The sequence below is a fragment of the Lepisosteus platostomus genome, chromosome 3 (genome assembly GCF_059453375.1).
Source record: "Lepisosteus platostomus isolate fLepPlt1 chromosome 3, fLepPlt1.hap1, whole genome shotgun sequence".
Lineage (NCBI taxonomy): Eukaryota > Metazoa > Chordata > Actinopteri > Semionotiformes > Lepisosteidae > Lepisosteus > Lepisosteus platostomus.
In genome coordinates this window covers 57,907,446-57,926,162 of record NC_142613.1, presented here as the reverse complement: position 1 = coordinate 57,926,162, position 18,717 = coordinate 57,907,446, and the positions used below count along the sequence as shown (strand labels likewise).

Below are 18,717 nucleotides of genomic sequence, written 5' to 3'. Positions count from 1 at the left end.
AAAGTAAGACCTGCAGCACAACCTGCTTGGACAACTAATATAAAGCAAAACCCCCTTTTTAGGAGAGGATAATCCAGATCTATTTAAATAATAATAACTTTTAGTTATACTTTCTTTTGAAAGTGCTTTTATTGCTTCTTAATAGGACACATGGCTCAGTGGTAGTTCAGATCTTATACTCTCACAAAGGCAATGTCTGTGAATAGAACAAAATCTGTAGTGCTTATAGATGCATCTTTCCAGATCCATGATCTTAATCGGCGATGAATTTTATCACATGAACTTACCCAGTTGCAGAAAGCTGTATAACAGTGATATGTAGTGCCTGAAACAGAAATGCATATTTCAAGACTGGCCTGAGCTACCACTCCTGTAGGCTGTAACATTTTTAAAATTAGAATTGCTAACAGCGTGAGCAAATGAGAATATAAAACTGAAAAACAAGAAACCCTGTGAGCGTGTAAATGATAGAAACCTACTGCACTTAGTTGCCTTAGTCTAGACTAGAAAGGGTACATTTACTGTACATAGTCTCCAATGCTTAGGGGAACGAAATTGCATTTGCTGTCAAGGATATTAAATTAAAATTAGTGAGCACTACCTCATTGGCATTGTGTCCAGAAATAGAACTGTGTTGTCATCGTTGTAACAGTGTGCACTGCGGGCACTGAAATGCATCTCTTTTTTTTTCTCTGTGCAGGGACAGCAAACTCACCATGCTACTCCGTGAGTCACTGGGGAACATGAACTGCCGAACCACCATGATTGCACATATCTCTGCAGCTCCTAGCAACTTCGCAGAGACGCTGTCCACCATCCAGATTGCATCCCGTGTTTTGAGGATGAAGAAGAAGAAAACTAAAGTAAGTGTCTTAAGGAGAAGTATGCCCAGATTAGTGTTACAATGTTTTTGTTGGCTTTCTCTTAGAAGAAAAGACGTAATGTTCTCAAATATGCACATCAACCCCAAAATGAGTGTCATGCATTACTGTATGTTTTGGATATAGTTTACAAAATCAGTTTTCCGACATTGGTTGACCCAAAATATTTTAATTTTGCACACCTGGATTTGGACATTTCCAGCAGAAAGAAGAACATATTGGGCTGCCTTCACACTTTTGAGACTTTTGTCCATATCATTTCCTTTGCAGTGTGAAGAGTTCACTAAATATTAGTTTAGTGATCATGGTAAAAACATAAAACAATTGTCTTGTCAAATGTGCAACATTTTATGCATGAACCTGCTGCGCACATATGCTTTTGGAATATTTAATAATTTAAGTTGATATTCTCACATAATGAAGATCTCTTAGTTACATAAGGCTTTTGAAATCAGATAAAATGTGCGTAACACTTTAGCGTGTTTTCTGTCTTTAAAGCAGTACACTTCAAGTTCTTCTGGCGGCGAAAGTTCTTGTGAAGAAGGAAGAATGCGCCGCCCCACCCAGCTGAGACCCTTCCATTCCAGAAATGTGGTTGACCCAGAACTTCCTCTGCTGCACCTTTCCAGTGATCCAGATTACTCTTCAAGCAGTGAACAGTCCTGTGATACTGTCATCTATGTGGGTCCCAATGGCTCCGCATTGTCTGACAAGGAACTGACCGACAATGAAGGACCTCCAGACTTTGTGCCCATCATTCCATCATTACAGAAAATCAAGATAGAGCCAGGGAAGCTACAACAGCTGGTGCAGGAGGAAAGTGCCGACACTGGCAAACACGAGAAGGACTGCCTGAAGTGCAACACATTTGCTGAGCTTCAGGAGAGGTTGGAGTGCATTGATGGTAGTGAGGAGGTTACTAAATTTCCCTTTGAAGAGGTTCCTGCAAATCCAGGGCCCAAGTATGAATCATTGCTGACACAAGGACCTGAAATAAAAACGGCTTCTGAGTCTCATTTGTCTGAAAAAGTGTCTAACGGACAGCAACAGCAACAATTAAAGGAGGCTCTTCAGAATGCCATTGTTCCTCACACTGAGAGTATTCTCACAGCTTTGCCAAGCATTTCTACATTTTCTTTAAGCAGGAGTGTCACAGGGAGTAGCAATATACAGGCTGGTTCTTTGCAGAATGCCCAAAATTCCACTCTATATAGTAGCAAGGAGTCCCTCAATACTACCAGCTCTGGCGAAGCAAAACCGCGTCCCATGGGATCTCCCAGATTGGGTATCGCCAGCTTAACCAAAACCTCAGACTATAAGCCACCTTCTTCTCCATCCCAGCGCTGCAAGGTTTATACTCAGAAAGGCGTTTTGCCTTGTTCAACCCCCCTATTATCACAGAGTGTGAACAAGGACAATGGAAAGTCCTCCACTGAATCTTTGCTGCAACCTGAAGTCAGAACATCACCTGTGGGAATGAGCCCACAGGTCATGAAGAAGTCCTCTTCTTCCACTAGTGTTGGATCCACTGAGACCTCACCAGAAGACCTTACTCAGCAGTCAGTGGTGAATAGGAAGGAGGTGAAAAGCACAACGACAGTGACAGTGCAGCAGCCTCTTGAGCTAAATGGAGAGGATGAGCTGGTGTTCACATTGGTGGAAGAATTAACCATCAGTGGCGTGATGGAAAATGGACGGCCTACCAGCATTATCAGCTTTAACAGTGACTGTTCTGTCCAGGCCCTGGCTTCTGGCTCTCGTCCAGTCAGCATAATTAGCAGCATCAGTGAAGATCTGGAGTGCTACTCCACCGCTGCAGCTTGCACCACGGCTACAATTTCAGAGGTTAGCATTACCAAGTTCCTGCCGGTCCCCAAAAGGGATGTAGAAGCCTTGACATCCAGTAGCCGCTGTTCTTCCATCAGCTCTTGGCTCAGTGAAATGAGCACTGGTAGTGATGGAGAGCAGTCTTGCCACAGCTTTGTTGCCCAACAGTCCTATGGACAAGGAGAGGCTATGGCAGATCCCCATCTAACTGACCTGTCAGAAGTTGTACATAATGATGTACATGATGATTCTCTTCAGCATCGGAATGGGGGAGATGAAAGTCTGCTTGAGAAAGTTAATGAGAAGAGCCTGTCTAACAAGGTATCTCCTCTTAAAAACTGTAAGGTATCAACCATGGGCAAAACAGCCATCACCATTTCTAATGTGCCCACTTTAGTCTCAGACAGCTATATACCCATCAAGGCAAATATAACTGTTCATCCATGCATTGCAGTGAAACCAGGATCTCTGCAGGATTCGAATCAAGAATGTTCTGCTTTAAAGTCCCTTCAGATTAAAGAAACCAAAGCACCAGCTGTTTCTGTGTCCAGTGATATCAAATTTGATGATCCCTGGCTGAAAAGAGAAGATAATGATGAGCCCAAAGCTAAAGATGTTATTTCTGAAGCAAAATTGGAAAAAAGGGCCTCAGATCCAATGAGAAACTGGAACTCTGCTGATAGGTTCAGTTCAAGTAGTGGGGAAGTCGCCAATTCCCCAGTGTACTGTGACAACCTAAAGAGAGTTGTCGACGGGTGTGAGGTGGCTTTATCTGCTTCTGAGAGCCACAGTCCTGTTTATTCAGCTGAGGTGCTTAAGACAGGGAGTCTGCCTAGGGGATGGCATCGCTTGAACAAGCAAGATGATCCTGAAGAGTCCTGCCTTCGTTTCATGGGTGGGGACTGTAATGGCATAGGGGCTACGACTTCAACTCCTTGCAGCCCAAGAGCCACACTTGAAAGGAGGGGAATGTCAGCAAAGCAATGCATTCTTTCCAGGCCTAAAGGAATCCCACCGCTGCCTCCTGTTAGAAAATCCAGTCTGGACCAGAGAAATAGAGCAAGCCCCCAGCATGGGACTGGCAGTAATCAAACAGTAAACCAGACACTTACTTTCATAGGAAGCACTCCTGATGACCTGGGAAGCAACGGAAAACTGAAAGGTCCAAATGTAGAAAGCAGCAGTAGGCTCTTCAGTGCAAAGTTAGAGCAGTTAGCCAACAGGACCAATTCTCTTGGAAGGTCCCACGCTGGGCATTATGACTGCTTGTCTTTAGAAAGGGCTGAAAGCCTGACTTCAGTTGGTTCCAAGACTAGTCTGGGAAGAGACAGTACCATGCCTAGGACAGGCCGGAGCCTCAGCCGTGGCTCTGTGTCTTCACCCACAGGTTCGAATGGGAACAACAGTACACCTCAGTCTCCCAAGTCAACACAGTCGAAGATTTCGGCAGTCAGCAAACTTCTCCTTGCCAGCCCCAAAGCTAGAAGCTTGTCCGCTTCCAGCACCAAAACACTGAGCTTCTCCACCAAGTCACTCCCTCAGTCTGTGAATAGGAGTTCCAGCTTACCTCCAAATGGGAAGAACCAGATTTCCTGGTCCACGCAGTCCCTGAGCAGGAACCGTGGCTCAGGGCTAGCTTCCAAACTGCCCTTGAGAGCTGTCAATGGACGAATCTCTGAACTGCTCCAAGGGAGCAGTGGCTCACGATCTGGGCATGCCCGGGGGGCCTCAGACTCTGACGAAAGAGCAGTGCCTGGAGATGAGAAGCCTGTCGTTCAGACACTGCCTTCACCCTACAGCAAGATTACTGCTCCCCGCAAGCCCCACCGCTGCAGCAGTGGCCATGGGAGTGACAACAGCAGCGTCCTGAGTGGAGAACTACCTCCTGCCATGGGGAAAACAGCTCTGTTCTATCACAGCGGGGGCAGCAGTGGCTATGAGAGCATGATTCGAGACAGTGAGGCAACAGGAAGCGCCTCATCCGCCCAGGACTCCATGAGTGAGAACAGTAGCTCTGTTAGCGGCCGAAGGAGTCTCAAAAATCCAAAGAAACGGAACAATACAGGTAAGCCCCCTCATTGTTTAGTTTATTGACCTCCACATGTAAAGTGAATGGTCCGTGAGACAGCTATACAGTATAACCTGGTAAATATTCACCTTTGCCTTTTACAGCAAACGAAATGCTATGGTGAAGATGATTTCTTGAGGGTAGGGAAATGGTACTACTTCCATTTTGGTAAATGACAGATTCGTGTTCTAATAATATCTCTTCAGTTCTGATAAAACGCTGTCAAAAAAGGACAACAAAACCACATGGTCTCTGTACCATAACATACGATTTTAATTTTTAAAGTAATCTTAAAATGAAGCCATTTGTTTAGCGTAGAATTAAATTTGAAAGATCTGAGTAAGATTAACAATAACCCCTAACTCATGCTCATTCACTATGAGGGAGAAGCAGCATGGCTAGAATGAATGAACATTGATGATAACGTTTTACAGCAGAGCCAATCACAGACTGTCTTGGGCTATTTACAGTAGTATTATGTATTACTAAATAATCCTTATTAGTTTTACTATTTACAGTAGTGATAATAATAAGAAGAACAGTTGACAAAAAAGAACAGTAATTTCATTGTGTAGAATGACAAAATAGAAAGAGGGAGCTTGTCATGGGGTGGCACAGGATGTCACTTATCTTTTTTCAGAAAATACTAAAACTTTTAAAGTTCACTTAGTATGCTTATGTGTCTGCAATTTGTTGGAAAGAAGGTTTGACCACGTGCAACATGATCCTGGACAGTCCTCACCGAGGACGGTTCCCTTCTCTCTGTACTGCGTTCTGTGCAGTCATGTACAATGTTGCAGAAATTAATTACATGTATGTGATTATTTTCTAGAATGCTTCACCTTCGTTCAATTTCTTTTGTCATCTGAGGTATAAATAAACCACTAATGTCACGCCGTGCAATTAAATGCATTTCATTTCTCAACTGGTTTATAAGGTGTTGGGCCAAGATAGAACAAGAACAATACACATCATAGTGAGCTTGTATTCATCATGTGTACTGTCTAATTTAGTGAGCTACAAATTAAAAAAAAACAAAGGATTCTTGATAGGCAGGATTTTCTTTTTAATTACTTGGACATGAGAAGTGCAAAGAGCTTGGAGTGATAGATCAAATCAGTAGTGATAAAGGATGGTGCACCAATTTACAAGTCATTAATTATAATGAAAAAAATACTGCTGGTGATATTCACCCACAGAATAATGATTAAAGCAGTGCCATTTCATTATACTTTCTGGATGTCTTATGCATTTCTCATAAGCTAAGCTCCAGCATTGATTTTGCAAGCGTTAACTGTCAGTGCAAAGCAGGTATATATTTTTTGTTGTTTACAATTGAGAAAAATAGCTAACAAAGTATCACAAATTAATTAAAAATAATCAACATAACTTGAAACATTACCAATCAAACATAAATGTTAAGTAAATGAAAGTTTCTATGAGTACAGTAATATGACTAGAATATTGTGATTTTATACGGTATCTACAAAGGTTTTCTGATGGGGATTGTTAGTAATCTTGAGTGCTTTACCTTGATTTTGCAACATGGAGGCCATATTATTACATTTATTTGACATTATGAACAAAAGCTCCGCATAGCAGTGTATTATGCAGTACATATTCTTAATTTTACTACTATTTTTGGTGTAAATCACTAAAATGATATACATTTGTTCCCATTGCAAATGGGCATTTTATACTGTACAAGTGACTTTAGACAAACACTCCCAAGGTATATCAGGGAATACAGTATGTAGATTCAACACTCTGGAGTTGAATCTACAGTTTTGCCCTAACCACCACTCCACACAGCTGACTAATAATAACAGTAGTAGACAAGAAACGACCTTCAGGTAGGAGTGATCGTAAGTCACAGACATAGGGTACTTGCTGTTGCAGTTGAAGAGTAAATTACTCTTTCAGTTGTAAAGCTCTTGTCAACATCTTCATTTACATTTTGGAAAAACTAAATAATAAAAAAGCAATAATCCAGCACGTCTCTCAAACACGGTGGCGGAGTCCAATACAATGTGGTAGAATGAAAAGTACAATGTTTTTGTTGTCATCAGCTGACAACTGTTGTCAGTTGAAGGTGGGCACTTCTTAAATGGCAATCTTGATCAGAAATGAGAAAGAGTCTGGTATAGTACGTCTTATAGCACAGTGTCCCCAGCCACATTGTTTTGTGAAATTCTGGTCCACATATACAGATCCTCTAATAGCACGGCAGTATCCTGATTTCCCACTGGGATGTCTCCAATTCCAATACTGACCAGGCCCAGCCTTGCTTATCTTCTTCAGTCTGACATGATCAGGCTACAGGGTGGTAAAGTATGTTAATAGTTGTACCCAAAACACTAAGTATTATACTATGATAATGTTATTATCAATAAAGTGTTTACAAAGGCTCCAAGGCAGTTAGAACAACCAAAAGAACAGCAAAATTTAGCTGAAACCAAAGATGAACTGTATTTACTGTAGGAGTTCATACAGAAAATATGTTTTTTTTTACTAAGACATATTAGAGTGAGGTTGAACCCACCCAAAACAAAATGCCCTAAAATCTTCTGTGTAAGTAAAATCAAGGGACCACATTAAATGCTGATAAGCTTTGCTCCTGATTTTGATACCTGTTCCAGTACAGAGGTAACAAAGATTATGACATGCCTGCTGTTGAGGCAGCTGCCTTTTGACATACTGTACCGTGAGTTCCAGTCACTTTCAGGAGAGTGAGCATTAATGAGAAGTGATATCTCTCTCACTGCTGGCACTGCAAATTCGAGGACACTCTATCAAACACCAGTGGCACTTGGCTAGCTGTGTGACTCTTTTTTATTCCAATCTCCCAGCCACAGGCAGCTAATGACAGATCCACATACTGTAGTCCACATTTGAGTTGGTGTTGCATATAGCTTAAAGGGCTCAACGTAGTGCTCAGTGCAAGTGATCCAAATACCTCATTTTTGATCAGGGAGAGAGTGGAGTACTCTCTGTTGACTAGGCAAATTGAAAATGTACAACTTAAGCCCCCATTTTACATAAAAAGCAAAAGGCATGAAAAAGTGGAATATTAGTCCATCACTGTCGGTATTGTGTAACAACAGGATTGGAATTATGTTCTCAATCCCTTAGACCTTCTTAATAAGCAAATTTTGCTCATGACTTGTTTTGGGTACCACCTTTCTCCCAATCTGCAACAATTATATTGATTCCCACTAAAGCAAGAACATTAAATTGTAGTAAATGCAATGAAAGTGGGCATAATAATCACATTTTGAATGTTTGTTTTTCAGTACAAGCTGGGGGCCAAGTTGAATAAGCTTGTGGCTAGAGAGAAAGCTGGAAATTATTTAATCAGTTGAATAGAGTGTCTCTGGCTTTGAGAATGATAGATGTTGACGGATATTAGTTAGATGGATACGAAACAGGATAAGAAAAAGGTACTAAATGAATTTGCTGAGAATTACAGACGTCTAGATAATTATACTTGTTCTTTTGGCCAGCAACTACACAGGCCATTAAATGACTCACATCCCTGTGTTTTCAATCAAATAATAAATTGCTATGGCTACTAATTTGCATGCAAATATATACCATTCATAAATTACTCAGAAGAGGGCCTGTTAATATGTGTCATGGCCTGATAAGACCTCTGAATATGTTTCGTTTATCTCCTTGGCACTAGTAACTAACCTCCTCTACTGCTTCTTTACAGTATGTATGTTCACAAACAGCATTCTTGAATGCTTTTAGACCCAGAAAATAGAACACCTGGGAGAAGTTAATAAAGGGTTCTTGGAAGTTTGACATATCTTCTTAATATGTTACACAGGACTTTGTGGAAATAATTTTCCCCAATCTTATTTTAAAAATCACATTTCAGGTATTTTATTTTTTTAATTTCAGTTCATATGTCAAGCATAATGTAGCCTTTAATTTGTGTGGTGTTGTTAAGATCACCTAGGAAACACTTTTCAACTTGTTTTAAAAACCATGTGTTAATATATTGTTTCTTCAGGTTTGCAACACACTTGTTAATAAAATGTGATCATTTCTCACCCAGAAATCAAATAATAAAACAAATGAAAATGTTTGATTTAAAACACATTTCAGAGTTACAGTATTTCTGTATGCATTCAATTGTGATGTAGAACTAGATTTCAGTTCAAAACTCTATATTTCAATACAAATTAATGCTGACACACAACAAAATTATATCCTTGCGCTCAACACTGTAAAGCTGAGGTGAACAGAAACAGAAATTTGTAGTGATTATCAACATTTGTATATATGAGTATTACTAGATGTGTGAAAATATCATCACAGGGAAAGCAACCCTTGAGAAAAATACATTGTGTGTACAAAAGTACCACACAAGGCAAATTACCCTACTTGCAGTAGATATAATCTGGACAGCGGCATCCTTTAAAACTAAAAATGCCCAAACTATTGGTTTGTGGCCTGTTTTCTTCCCACATGGAGTTTTTGTCACTTTGGAACAATATGCTCATAAATAAAAATAAAATATGAGAGCATGGACAGTCCTTACAAAAACAAAAATAATTTGTGTGTGTTTACCGCTATCAGTGTTCAGAAACAAAATTGGAAACACAGAGATACAGCAATTGACCAAAAACAGTCATTGTAAGTACAGTACTGTAGCTGTAAATGAAGTTAATTTTTTTCACCAGGAATATTTGTTTCATATTGTATTTTCATTCCATGTTGAGTTTTCTTTTGCTGGAATGTAGAATAATAGTAATTGCGATAAAAAAGACAAGAAGGGGATGTCTTGAATTCTTTGAGGTAATGCACCATTGCACTTCTTTAGAAACAACACTCACGAGGGTGCAAAAAGTGGAAACTGCAGTAAAATGCCTTTAAGACCAAAAACAGGAGGCATCTCTTCACACAAATGATTGTACAGTATGAATTTGAAACAAGCTGCCCTTCTGTGCTGTCAAAGCTGATACCCCTGGCTTCTTTTAAGAAACAGCTGCATGAGTTCCTCAGATCATTTAACTACTATAAATGAAACAAACTCAATGGGCCTAATCACAAATGGCCTCCTCTCCTTCACAGATGTAAGTCTGTAGGAACAGAATGAAGACCCCGAAAGATAGGAATACAAATTTGGTTGTGTGTGTGTGTGTTCGCAGTAAGGCTAGTAAGGCTGATGAGGTTTTTCTGGGGTCGGCAGGGTCCCAGAGACGTCGTCTGATTCCTGCCCTGACTCTGGACACCTCGTCTCCAGTTGGGAAGCCCACTCCCAGCCCTGGCCTGCGCTGGGTGGATGGGCCACTGCGGCCTGCACAGAGAGGGATGGCCGAGCCATTCGAGATCAAAGTGTATGAAATAGACGATGTGGAGCGCCTGCAGAGGAGAAGAGGGGCAGGCAGCAGGGTAAGGAACGTGGTCAGGGGACACTCGTCCATATTCCAGTTCATACTATCCTGAAGGTGATGTGCATGAGGAGTGAATTTGATTCCAGTCATTGATAATAGGAAGACATGTTGCTCTGTACTTTCATACACATTGTAGGAATCACAAAATAAAAGAGTTGTTATTTTTATGAAAGACTTTTATGAAACTCACCCTAATGCATTATAAAACATGAAGTTTATACTGTGCTAATATGAAACATCTTATGCACCTATATTGTATGATATTCAGTTAAACATCTGCTAGTATTGAATTTACATTATTAGAGTATAATGCAGTATATACAGTAGATAGTTGAAAAGATCCTGTTTGTGTTTATACTGTATGTGCATATCATTTTCTAAAAACTATTCATTCAAACTTTAGGTTTCATTAGATATCATTAAAACTCACGATGAATGCTAGTGAAATGTAATAATAATAATAATAATAATAATAATAATAATAATAATAATAATATCTGAGTAGATAACTACCATACTTTTTATGTTACATGCGGGTAATTCAAAATATCCTAATTAAACAACCATTTAATTTGTGTTTTTGTTAAATAAAATACATACTCTTTGACCCTATATCTGGAATTTTTTATTTTAAATAAGATCCATGCAAAATAGTAGTAGGTGTTTTTATTTTCATGTCAATAGATATTAGATTAATAGATATTAGCCAAATATACTATTGTTTGCAACATGTTTCCATATGGTGAGGTTTATAAAGATTAACATCCATTGGAGTAATTAATGTTAGAATTTGTGATTAAAAAAACTGAACTCAAAAGCTTTTACACATTTTTTCCTAGAGCATTAGTTGAACATGTATTGCTCATTAAATATTTAGCAATCATAATTGCTTTGAAGGAGTGGCACAATGGCATAGTTGTTAGCATTGCTGCCTCACAGTGCTGTGGCCCTGGATTCAATTCTGGACCTAGGGCACTATGGTCGCTCTGGAGTTAAAATGTTCTCCCTGTGTTCACATTGGTTTCCTCCAACAGTCCAAAAACATACTGGTAGGTTAATCATCTTCTGGGAAAATCGGCCTTGGTCTGAGTGTGTGCGTGTTTTTCTCTGTGTGTGCCCTGTGATGGACTGGCGCCCTGTCCAGGGTCTACCCTGTCCTGCACCAGTTGCTTGCCATGATAGTCTCTCGCTTATCCACGAACCCATACTGGGATGAAGCAGTTAGGAAATGGGTAGATATAATTCTTTTGAATCACTAATTCTTCTTGTCTAAATATATTGTGCAAATAATCCTTGAAATTAGTTTGTCCCTTTAGTAGAAAAAAGACATATTTATAGTAGCTTGAACCATGAGTAATCTCATAACCAACTGCACTTATAGTCATCTGCCTAAAAGCCACCCTTGATATTTGTTTCATTTGTGCTCTTGAAAACAAATAATAAAATCTCTACATGGGGTAGTCTGCTCTATCAAGATTCAGAAACCGTGTCTGGAGGTCTGGCACAGCTAAGTGCAATTTTTTTATTATTTCTTGAAACAGCTTGCTTTAGTATAAGACCTGGCATGCTTGCTAATGGTCTCACACTTTTAATGTTCCTTGCTGCTAGGAGGTGGTCTACTTCAGTGCCAAACTGAAAATTCTGGAGCATCGACAGCAGCGCATTTCTGAAGTTCGTGCCAAGTACGACTGGCTGAAAAAAGAACTGGAGGTGACCAAACAGCATTTAATGCTGGAGCCTGAAAAATGGACTAGTGAATGTAAGTGACATCAGACGTGTCCTTCTTATGTCCGTACATGTGTACATTTATATTTTTATTGTATTGTATTTGACATTTTGCATCCAAAAGGGTTCCAAAGCACTTAAAATATAGGATATATACAGTATGTTTACTCCAGCTACCGTTGAAGTGCACAAAGGGCTTTGGTACCATAATGTGCCTTTAGCCCTACTACACAGAATATCAAAACTGAGAAATTGCTTCTTCCTTCTGAATTAAATTTCAGTTTTAGGTAGGCCAAATTGCGCAAGCAATTTTTGGAAATGTGAAACCATTGCACAAAATGCCACAGGACCAAGCAGTCAGTACCTCTGTTTAACATCTCACCCAAAGAATGACAGCTCTTGCTGTCCCATTCATCGTTCTGGAACATTGGTTGTGGAAAGTCTGGCCAACAGGAAAGAGTGCCACTTACTGGTCCACCAGTACCTCTTATACCAGAAACCTTGTTTTCCTTACAGGTCTCCCATGCCAGTACTGACCAGGCCCAGCCTTGTTTAGGTTTTGAGATCTGTTTTTCTCTTTACTTAATCATGTAGAATTCTGATTTTGTCTGGTAAAGGCAAGGAATTTTCATTTACAGCAATTATATGAACACCGATTTGAGCATCAGGGCATTTACTTGGAGTACAAGAGCAATCTCCTGGTCTCCAGATCCCTAAGCTCTAGTTCATGCTAATGCCAATCTACAGTAGGAATATCAGGTTTGAAAGTGGTTACACTGCTGTCAAAATGAGAATCATACAGACCCTTTACAGAGTATTAAGACCCATACTTTTCAGATGTAGCAGTACAGTAATTCCCCCAATTTACTTGATTTATGGTTATGTTGCATTAACGTTGTATAATAAAATTTTGTTCTTTAATATTGATTTTTTACTTACAACCTACTGTATTATACATAATATTTATTTGCATAACTCATTAACAAATTAAATAGACTGTTCAAAATTTAAATTAATTTTTTGTTAGTATTATAGCATCTTTAGCTTCGAGGTACCAAAAATACTTTCAATTAAAATAATCCAAGTTTTAAAGAGTTTTTTGAGTTTTATGCCTAGCTTTGAATCTCAAGGCAAGACTTTTATTCATTACTTTTAAAGTGGTATGGTAAAGTGGTAGAAGATAAATAATCACAATACATAAGAAATGTAAAAGGGATTTGTGTTTCTTTTATCAAAGGAGATAAAAAAGTAGTTTTATTCTCACATTTATTTAAAACACTGAATGGACACTGATGTAAATTCTAGGTATGGTGTGATACACTTCAATAACCTAACATATGCTATCCTCAGACCTACATCAGGATTTGGTCGTGCTTTCGAACCGCTATGTCATATTTTATTTTTTTGTTGTGACAGTTGACCTGCAGCAGACGTTCGAGGTGGACTCTCTGGAGTACCTAGAGGCCTTGGAGTTTGTCACCGAGCGGCTCGAGAGCCGAGTCAACTTCTGCAAGGCCCACCTCATGATGATCACCTGCTTCGATATCACTTCCAGGCGGCGATAGAGGAGACCTGACACCCTGAGAGCGAGGACTGAATGAAACCATTGGATGTTGTTCGTGGAATGTGTATGGGAAAGTGTATGTTTCCTGTTGGGACCGGCAGAAAAACAAACATACAGAAATACTGTAAGAAAGGGTGTATCGGGGAACGGGGCCACATGTAAGGATTGTTGAGATTTGAGGATGTAATCTCTTTTGAGACCAAAAGAGCACTTTTTGAGAAAAAATTTGAAACTACGGTTGTGTGTATATACAGTTTGCTCTCTTCAAAGGAGCTGACAGATTGCGAACAGAAACTTGCCAAGCAAAGAAAGAGGAAAAAGACAAGAAAAAAAAGGACTACAAGTGCCTTGCCAAGACTTCAATATCCAAACATTTTTCCCGTATTTGTGTACAGATGGTGCTAGCTTAACTAGATGAAACAAGAAAAAAAATACAGCTTGTTATACTTGGTGTTTTATCCTTCTGACTCGCTGTTTATCAGTACTTTGTATTTGTATTGTTATATACTAGTTGGGAAGCGGCATATTATGAACTGTCTCTTTTTGTTGTTTTTTTTTACTTTTTTATTTCTAATGTACTGTTAGACCACTCCGAGTTGATGTTAAAAAAAGGTTTTATACTCTCTGTAATCAATTTTTCAGTTCCTTTTGCTGGTTTCGCACGTTTGCCAATATTTGTCACAGAAACAGAGGAGAAGGAGAAGATGAAAAGATGAATAGCTACAACCATGATGGATGGGTGGTAAAGCAGACTGAAACGAAGAGCCATTGCTTGGTATACTATAATGTTTCATGCTGTAGCTCTGTAGTATTTGTAGCATTTGGCCCTAACTGTCTAACATCTGGAACGTTGTTCCCCTTACTCCCATTCTTAAGTTTAGGCTTTCAAGCCAGTTTTCAGATCAATATTTTGCTTTTGAGCAAATGATTCTTGGAAGAAAAAGATTTTAAAGCTTGAAAGTGAAGTGCAGTGAAATGCATCTGTAAAAATAAACTGTTCGGTTTAAAGCAAATATGAAACGCTGTAAACGTCAGGCCCATGAGTACGAACTTCAGGCCTTTATTCTGTAGCCATGAGGAGCTACAGTAGATGCCAAGATTGTACTATTGGAAGTATTGCACAGATTCTACAGTTTTCTTGGAAGAATTTCACAGCACATCATAGCCGTGTTATATGTTCTTGCCAGGCTATGTACGTCCTAATCAATGTATTAATGGACAAAACGTAGCAAGGTCTGATGTAAAAATCATCAAGTATTTTTTTGGGGGGTTTTCTGTGTATGGAAAAACGGACACATCAGAAGGAACTGAAATGTTTTTTTTAATGGTTTCATTTTTAAAAAATAGCTTTATAAGAAAACATTGACTCTGTGTGATCAACAGCAACACACACTTTTTATTAATATTTGTTAATATATGGTGCTTGAATGAGGCGTTTTCAGCTCTAAATGTTTATATATACAGTAGCTTGTTTTCTATTCTGAATTTGGCCCATATGCTTTACCACCCTTGTCACCTTTTCACATTTAACAGCTGGAGCTGCTGTGACTAACACACCCTACCCTTCCCATAGTAATGTATGAAGGATATAATTTATTTGTAAACTCAGGATGCTTGTTTTATGGAGTTGCTTGTATTTTATAATTTATTTACACATTATGGTTTGCAAAGTGCTATGCATTAAAAACTGTACAGTTGCTGAACCCATTTCATATATATAAATATATATAAAATATATATAAATATATTATTTTTTTCCGCAAAAGCACCTGCCACTGAATTGTATTGGAAGGATTGGTGCATAAGGCTGATACGAACGAGTGATGACTGGCATTCAAACAATCTCAATTATAATGTGTGCAATGTGTTTGTTTCTTGTTTTTTTTATGCAGACATCATGCATCCTTGCAGTAAAGTGAGATCATAAAATATAATGCAGTGTTATATGCAGTACACAGTGGAGAGAATGTTGTTTTCGGAGACTTTTGTCTGTTCACAAGTGGTTGTTAGAACAGGTGTGTTTTTTTTCATGTCAAAGTGAAGCTACATGTTTTTATTTTGTCTTGAGGAGAAACTTATATAAAATCCGACTGATCTCCAAGAACTAAACTTAAATAAACAAGGCCATGCTAACTTCGCGTTGTGTTGTGGATACCAGAGGAGAGAAGTATTGTCATTATAATCCAAGGAGATTCTTCAAAAATAGCAAAGGTGGATTTTTTGGGGGGTTGGGGGTAGAGGGGGCAACTGTTATTGAGTCTCATTGAAGCTGCTTCTCACACACTGACACCTGTGGTATCCCAAGTAATTCACAGTGCAGATGCAACAAATTACTTGATTGAAAAAAAATAAGTCTGTTGACAAATACAATAGTTGGAATGAGGAAATCTCTCTGGCGATTAAATATGTTGAACCCCTTAATCTGAGAGGCTGTGTTACTAAATGGACCTCTAATCATATGAGATAATATCCTTATGTCTCAGATACCAATGGATAAAACAGCTTATTTGCTAACGTCCTCCCTGATACATATACAGTATAACTGCCATTAAGTACAGTAAATCCAACATATACAGTACAGGAGTTTTTTTAAGAAAGATGTAGTGGAATAGAGTGTTAATTTTTTTTAAACCTGAGGTCAGTTTCCTTTTTTAAATCATTGGTATCTCTGATAGTCAGGGTCAGTAGCAGAGAGACTGCTGAATAAAGGACAGAAAATGTCAAGGGACTCTAGGTAATACGCTTGCCTTCATTAAAAAAATCGTTTATCCATTTCTCCAAAGTAGCATTATAGTCTTCACTTGTATGGCTAAAATCTATGTAGAATACTCTTGTGAATAAACCATGAATTTTACATTTACATTTCATTACGCGATTATGAATGAGCAAGCAATGTGTTCATATTCTGATAATGTTGCTTTGACCTGATAAGCTCTAACAGAAAATGAGTAAAATCTCAAATGGAATGCAAAATAGTTTTTTTAGGTACAGGTCACATACTGTATATCACTGTCATTGTATTCTTCCCGGTATCTAGAAGGTTACATCTTCAACACCTTAAGATCCTCATCACTCCACGACCTGTTATTCCCATTAATAACAGTTTGGGCACTTTTATACCCAAAGGGTCGTGGGAATTTAAACAAGCTACGCAGCCATGTTGTTGAAGCCAATACCCTGGCTTCTTTCAGGAAATGGCTGGAAGAGATCCGTAGATTAATTAACTACCAACTACCAAACAGGTTGGATGGGCTGAATGGCCTCCTCTCATTTGTAAACTTTTTTGTTCATATTTTCTTACCACATGCCAGTATGGTGCATTGCTGTTGCCAGCCTTCAGATCTTTGTTCAGAAATGTGTATGATGAACATGTCAATTTATGAAGCCTGTTTCTGTGAATAAACAGTATATTTTTCATCCATTTTCACTGCATCTCTTGGTTATGAATGAGTAGCTAAGGTGCGCACATTTTCTTTGAATTTTTTCAGGCCGTCTGATTGTGCAGTATTCATTATGACAGAAAGAAAAGCATCACAAGCTTCTTTCCTGCTTAAAATGTGGTTTTGCAGGAATATTTTCTTTTGTATTCAAGATGCATGCAAAAATGAAAATGTTGTCCCACATTTATTTAGCTACTCTTTTCTGTTTCAATGAGCTGATCTTATTAAACCTTTTAAATTGTGCCATCTAGTGTTCCTGGTTTTCACTCACTAATGTGCATTGTTTTGTGTGTTCATTTGGTTTGAATTACAATTGCCACTCCTCCCCAGAATGAGTTTTGGAAATTATTTAAGACAGTATTGTTAAGTTACATTAACCAACCAACCGCAGTGTGCCATCATATATGGTATGGTTTCCAGTCTCCTTCTGATTTTGATTTGGTTTAAATTTTGGAGAAGCTTTCTGGAAAGTTCCCTCTTGTCATGGCTTTGTATACATCACTGCAAGAAATAACAGAGGACAGCAAAGACTGCAGGTAAACGTGAAAGCATAAGAGTGAAGGGAGCACGTTTTGTCAGTGTACTGGGACTGACCACCAACCAGGATTCAAGACCTGCGTGTGTAGTGTTTTTAAATTCTTATGGTAAATTCATTTTGAGCATCCGACGCTGGTCCTATTTATTCTCTCAATACCACTTTGAGAGGGATGAGCGTGCACCAGTGCCTCAAGAGGATTTAAATGTTCAGACCACTGATAGCGTACATATCTACACTACAGTTCAACTACAGTACCACACGACCCAGAAATTGATCAACAGTAACTTGAACAGTTGGGCATCAAATGAGGACCTGTTCTTCATGATGCTGTGTCCATAATCGTAAAATCATGCTGCAGATTTACTCCTCAAATGCCATAAAATAATATGAATTAAAAAACTTTAACAATTGAATGGTAGCTGGTGCTCTTCAAACACAGGTATCCATGTCAATGAGATAGACCGTTCAGTGGCAGAAGTTAGCTATGAAGCTAGCCTAAAAATGAAATTGAAGATGTACTGTGAGCTATTGTTAATCCCACCTGTTATGCTGGTTTAATAGTGGTTCACCTTTTCACAGTCCTTAAACAGTATTTAAGGCAGCAGAGGGATTATTTAATATTGTCATATAAAGTACTATAGCAGCCATGTGTGAAGAAAGGGGGAGAAGATTGTGGTCCTGTAACCATGAGCTATTAGTCAATTTATTAAAACAGGAAAAGTAAAATATTTAATTACTGTCCAGACACTTTGACACACAATGCATTTAACTTTCAAGACACCAGCTTTTATTTTGTACATTTGTTCTTTTGGATCTTAATACTGAAAAATGTAAAAGAGTTGCTTTTTCTCATATTTTCTTTTCTTATACTCACCTATTGTACATACTGCTATGTTGAAATTCATTTCCTAGCACGTACAAACTGAAAACCCTTAGATCACATTCTCTTCCAACAGTTGCAAATAGCTGGTGTTCTGCTAGATTCAATAGATTTAGTCTGGCATTTCACTAATCCCAGCAGTTAATTTCCAATTATAAATGCACAGGTTATAAAATACTGTACACATTATCACTTACACATTCATCCATTATCAGGAAGTTCCTAAGGACCAGAGAAACTGCTTGAAAACACTGTGCCTCAGGCAGGCCTACACACTGCATGGCACGCCAGTCCATCACAGGACACACACAATTTAAACACACTGATTAACCCAGCTAGCAAGAATTTGCAAGATGGGAGGGAACTGGAGTCCTTGAGAAAATCCACAT

General features: G+C 38.7%; 1 protein-coding gene across 3 annotated transcripts in view; it reads left to right on the top strand.

The window, feature by feature from the left end:
• Window positions 1–17,153, top strand: part of kif26ba (kinesin family member 26Ba) — a 186,005-nt gene extending 168,852 nt beyond the window's left edge. For 2 of the 3 annotated variants that reach the window (XM_088626175.1, XM_088626177.1), the window contains 5 exons: window positions 701–863; window positions 1,380–4,773; window positions 9,977–10,179; window positions 11,790–11,940; window positions 13,323–17,153. In XM_088626175.1, coding sequence (XP_088482301.1) covers window positions 701–863; window positions 1,380–4,773; window positions 9,977–10,179; window positions 11,790–11,940; window positions 13,323–13,471 — 4,060 coding nt within the window. In that variant the 3' untranslated portion in view covers window positions 13,472–17,153. The remainder of the gene's footprint in view (window positions 1–700; window positions 864–1,379; window positions 4,774–9,976; window positions 10,180–11,789; window positions 11,941–13,322) is intronic. The other variant, XM_088626176.1, reaches the window with a different exon arrangement.
• The last annotated feature ends 1,564 nt before the right edge of the window (window positions 17,154–18,717 follow it).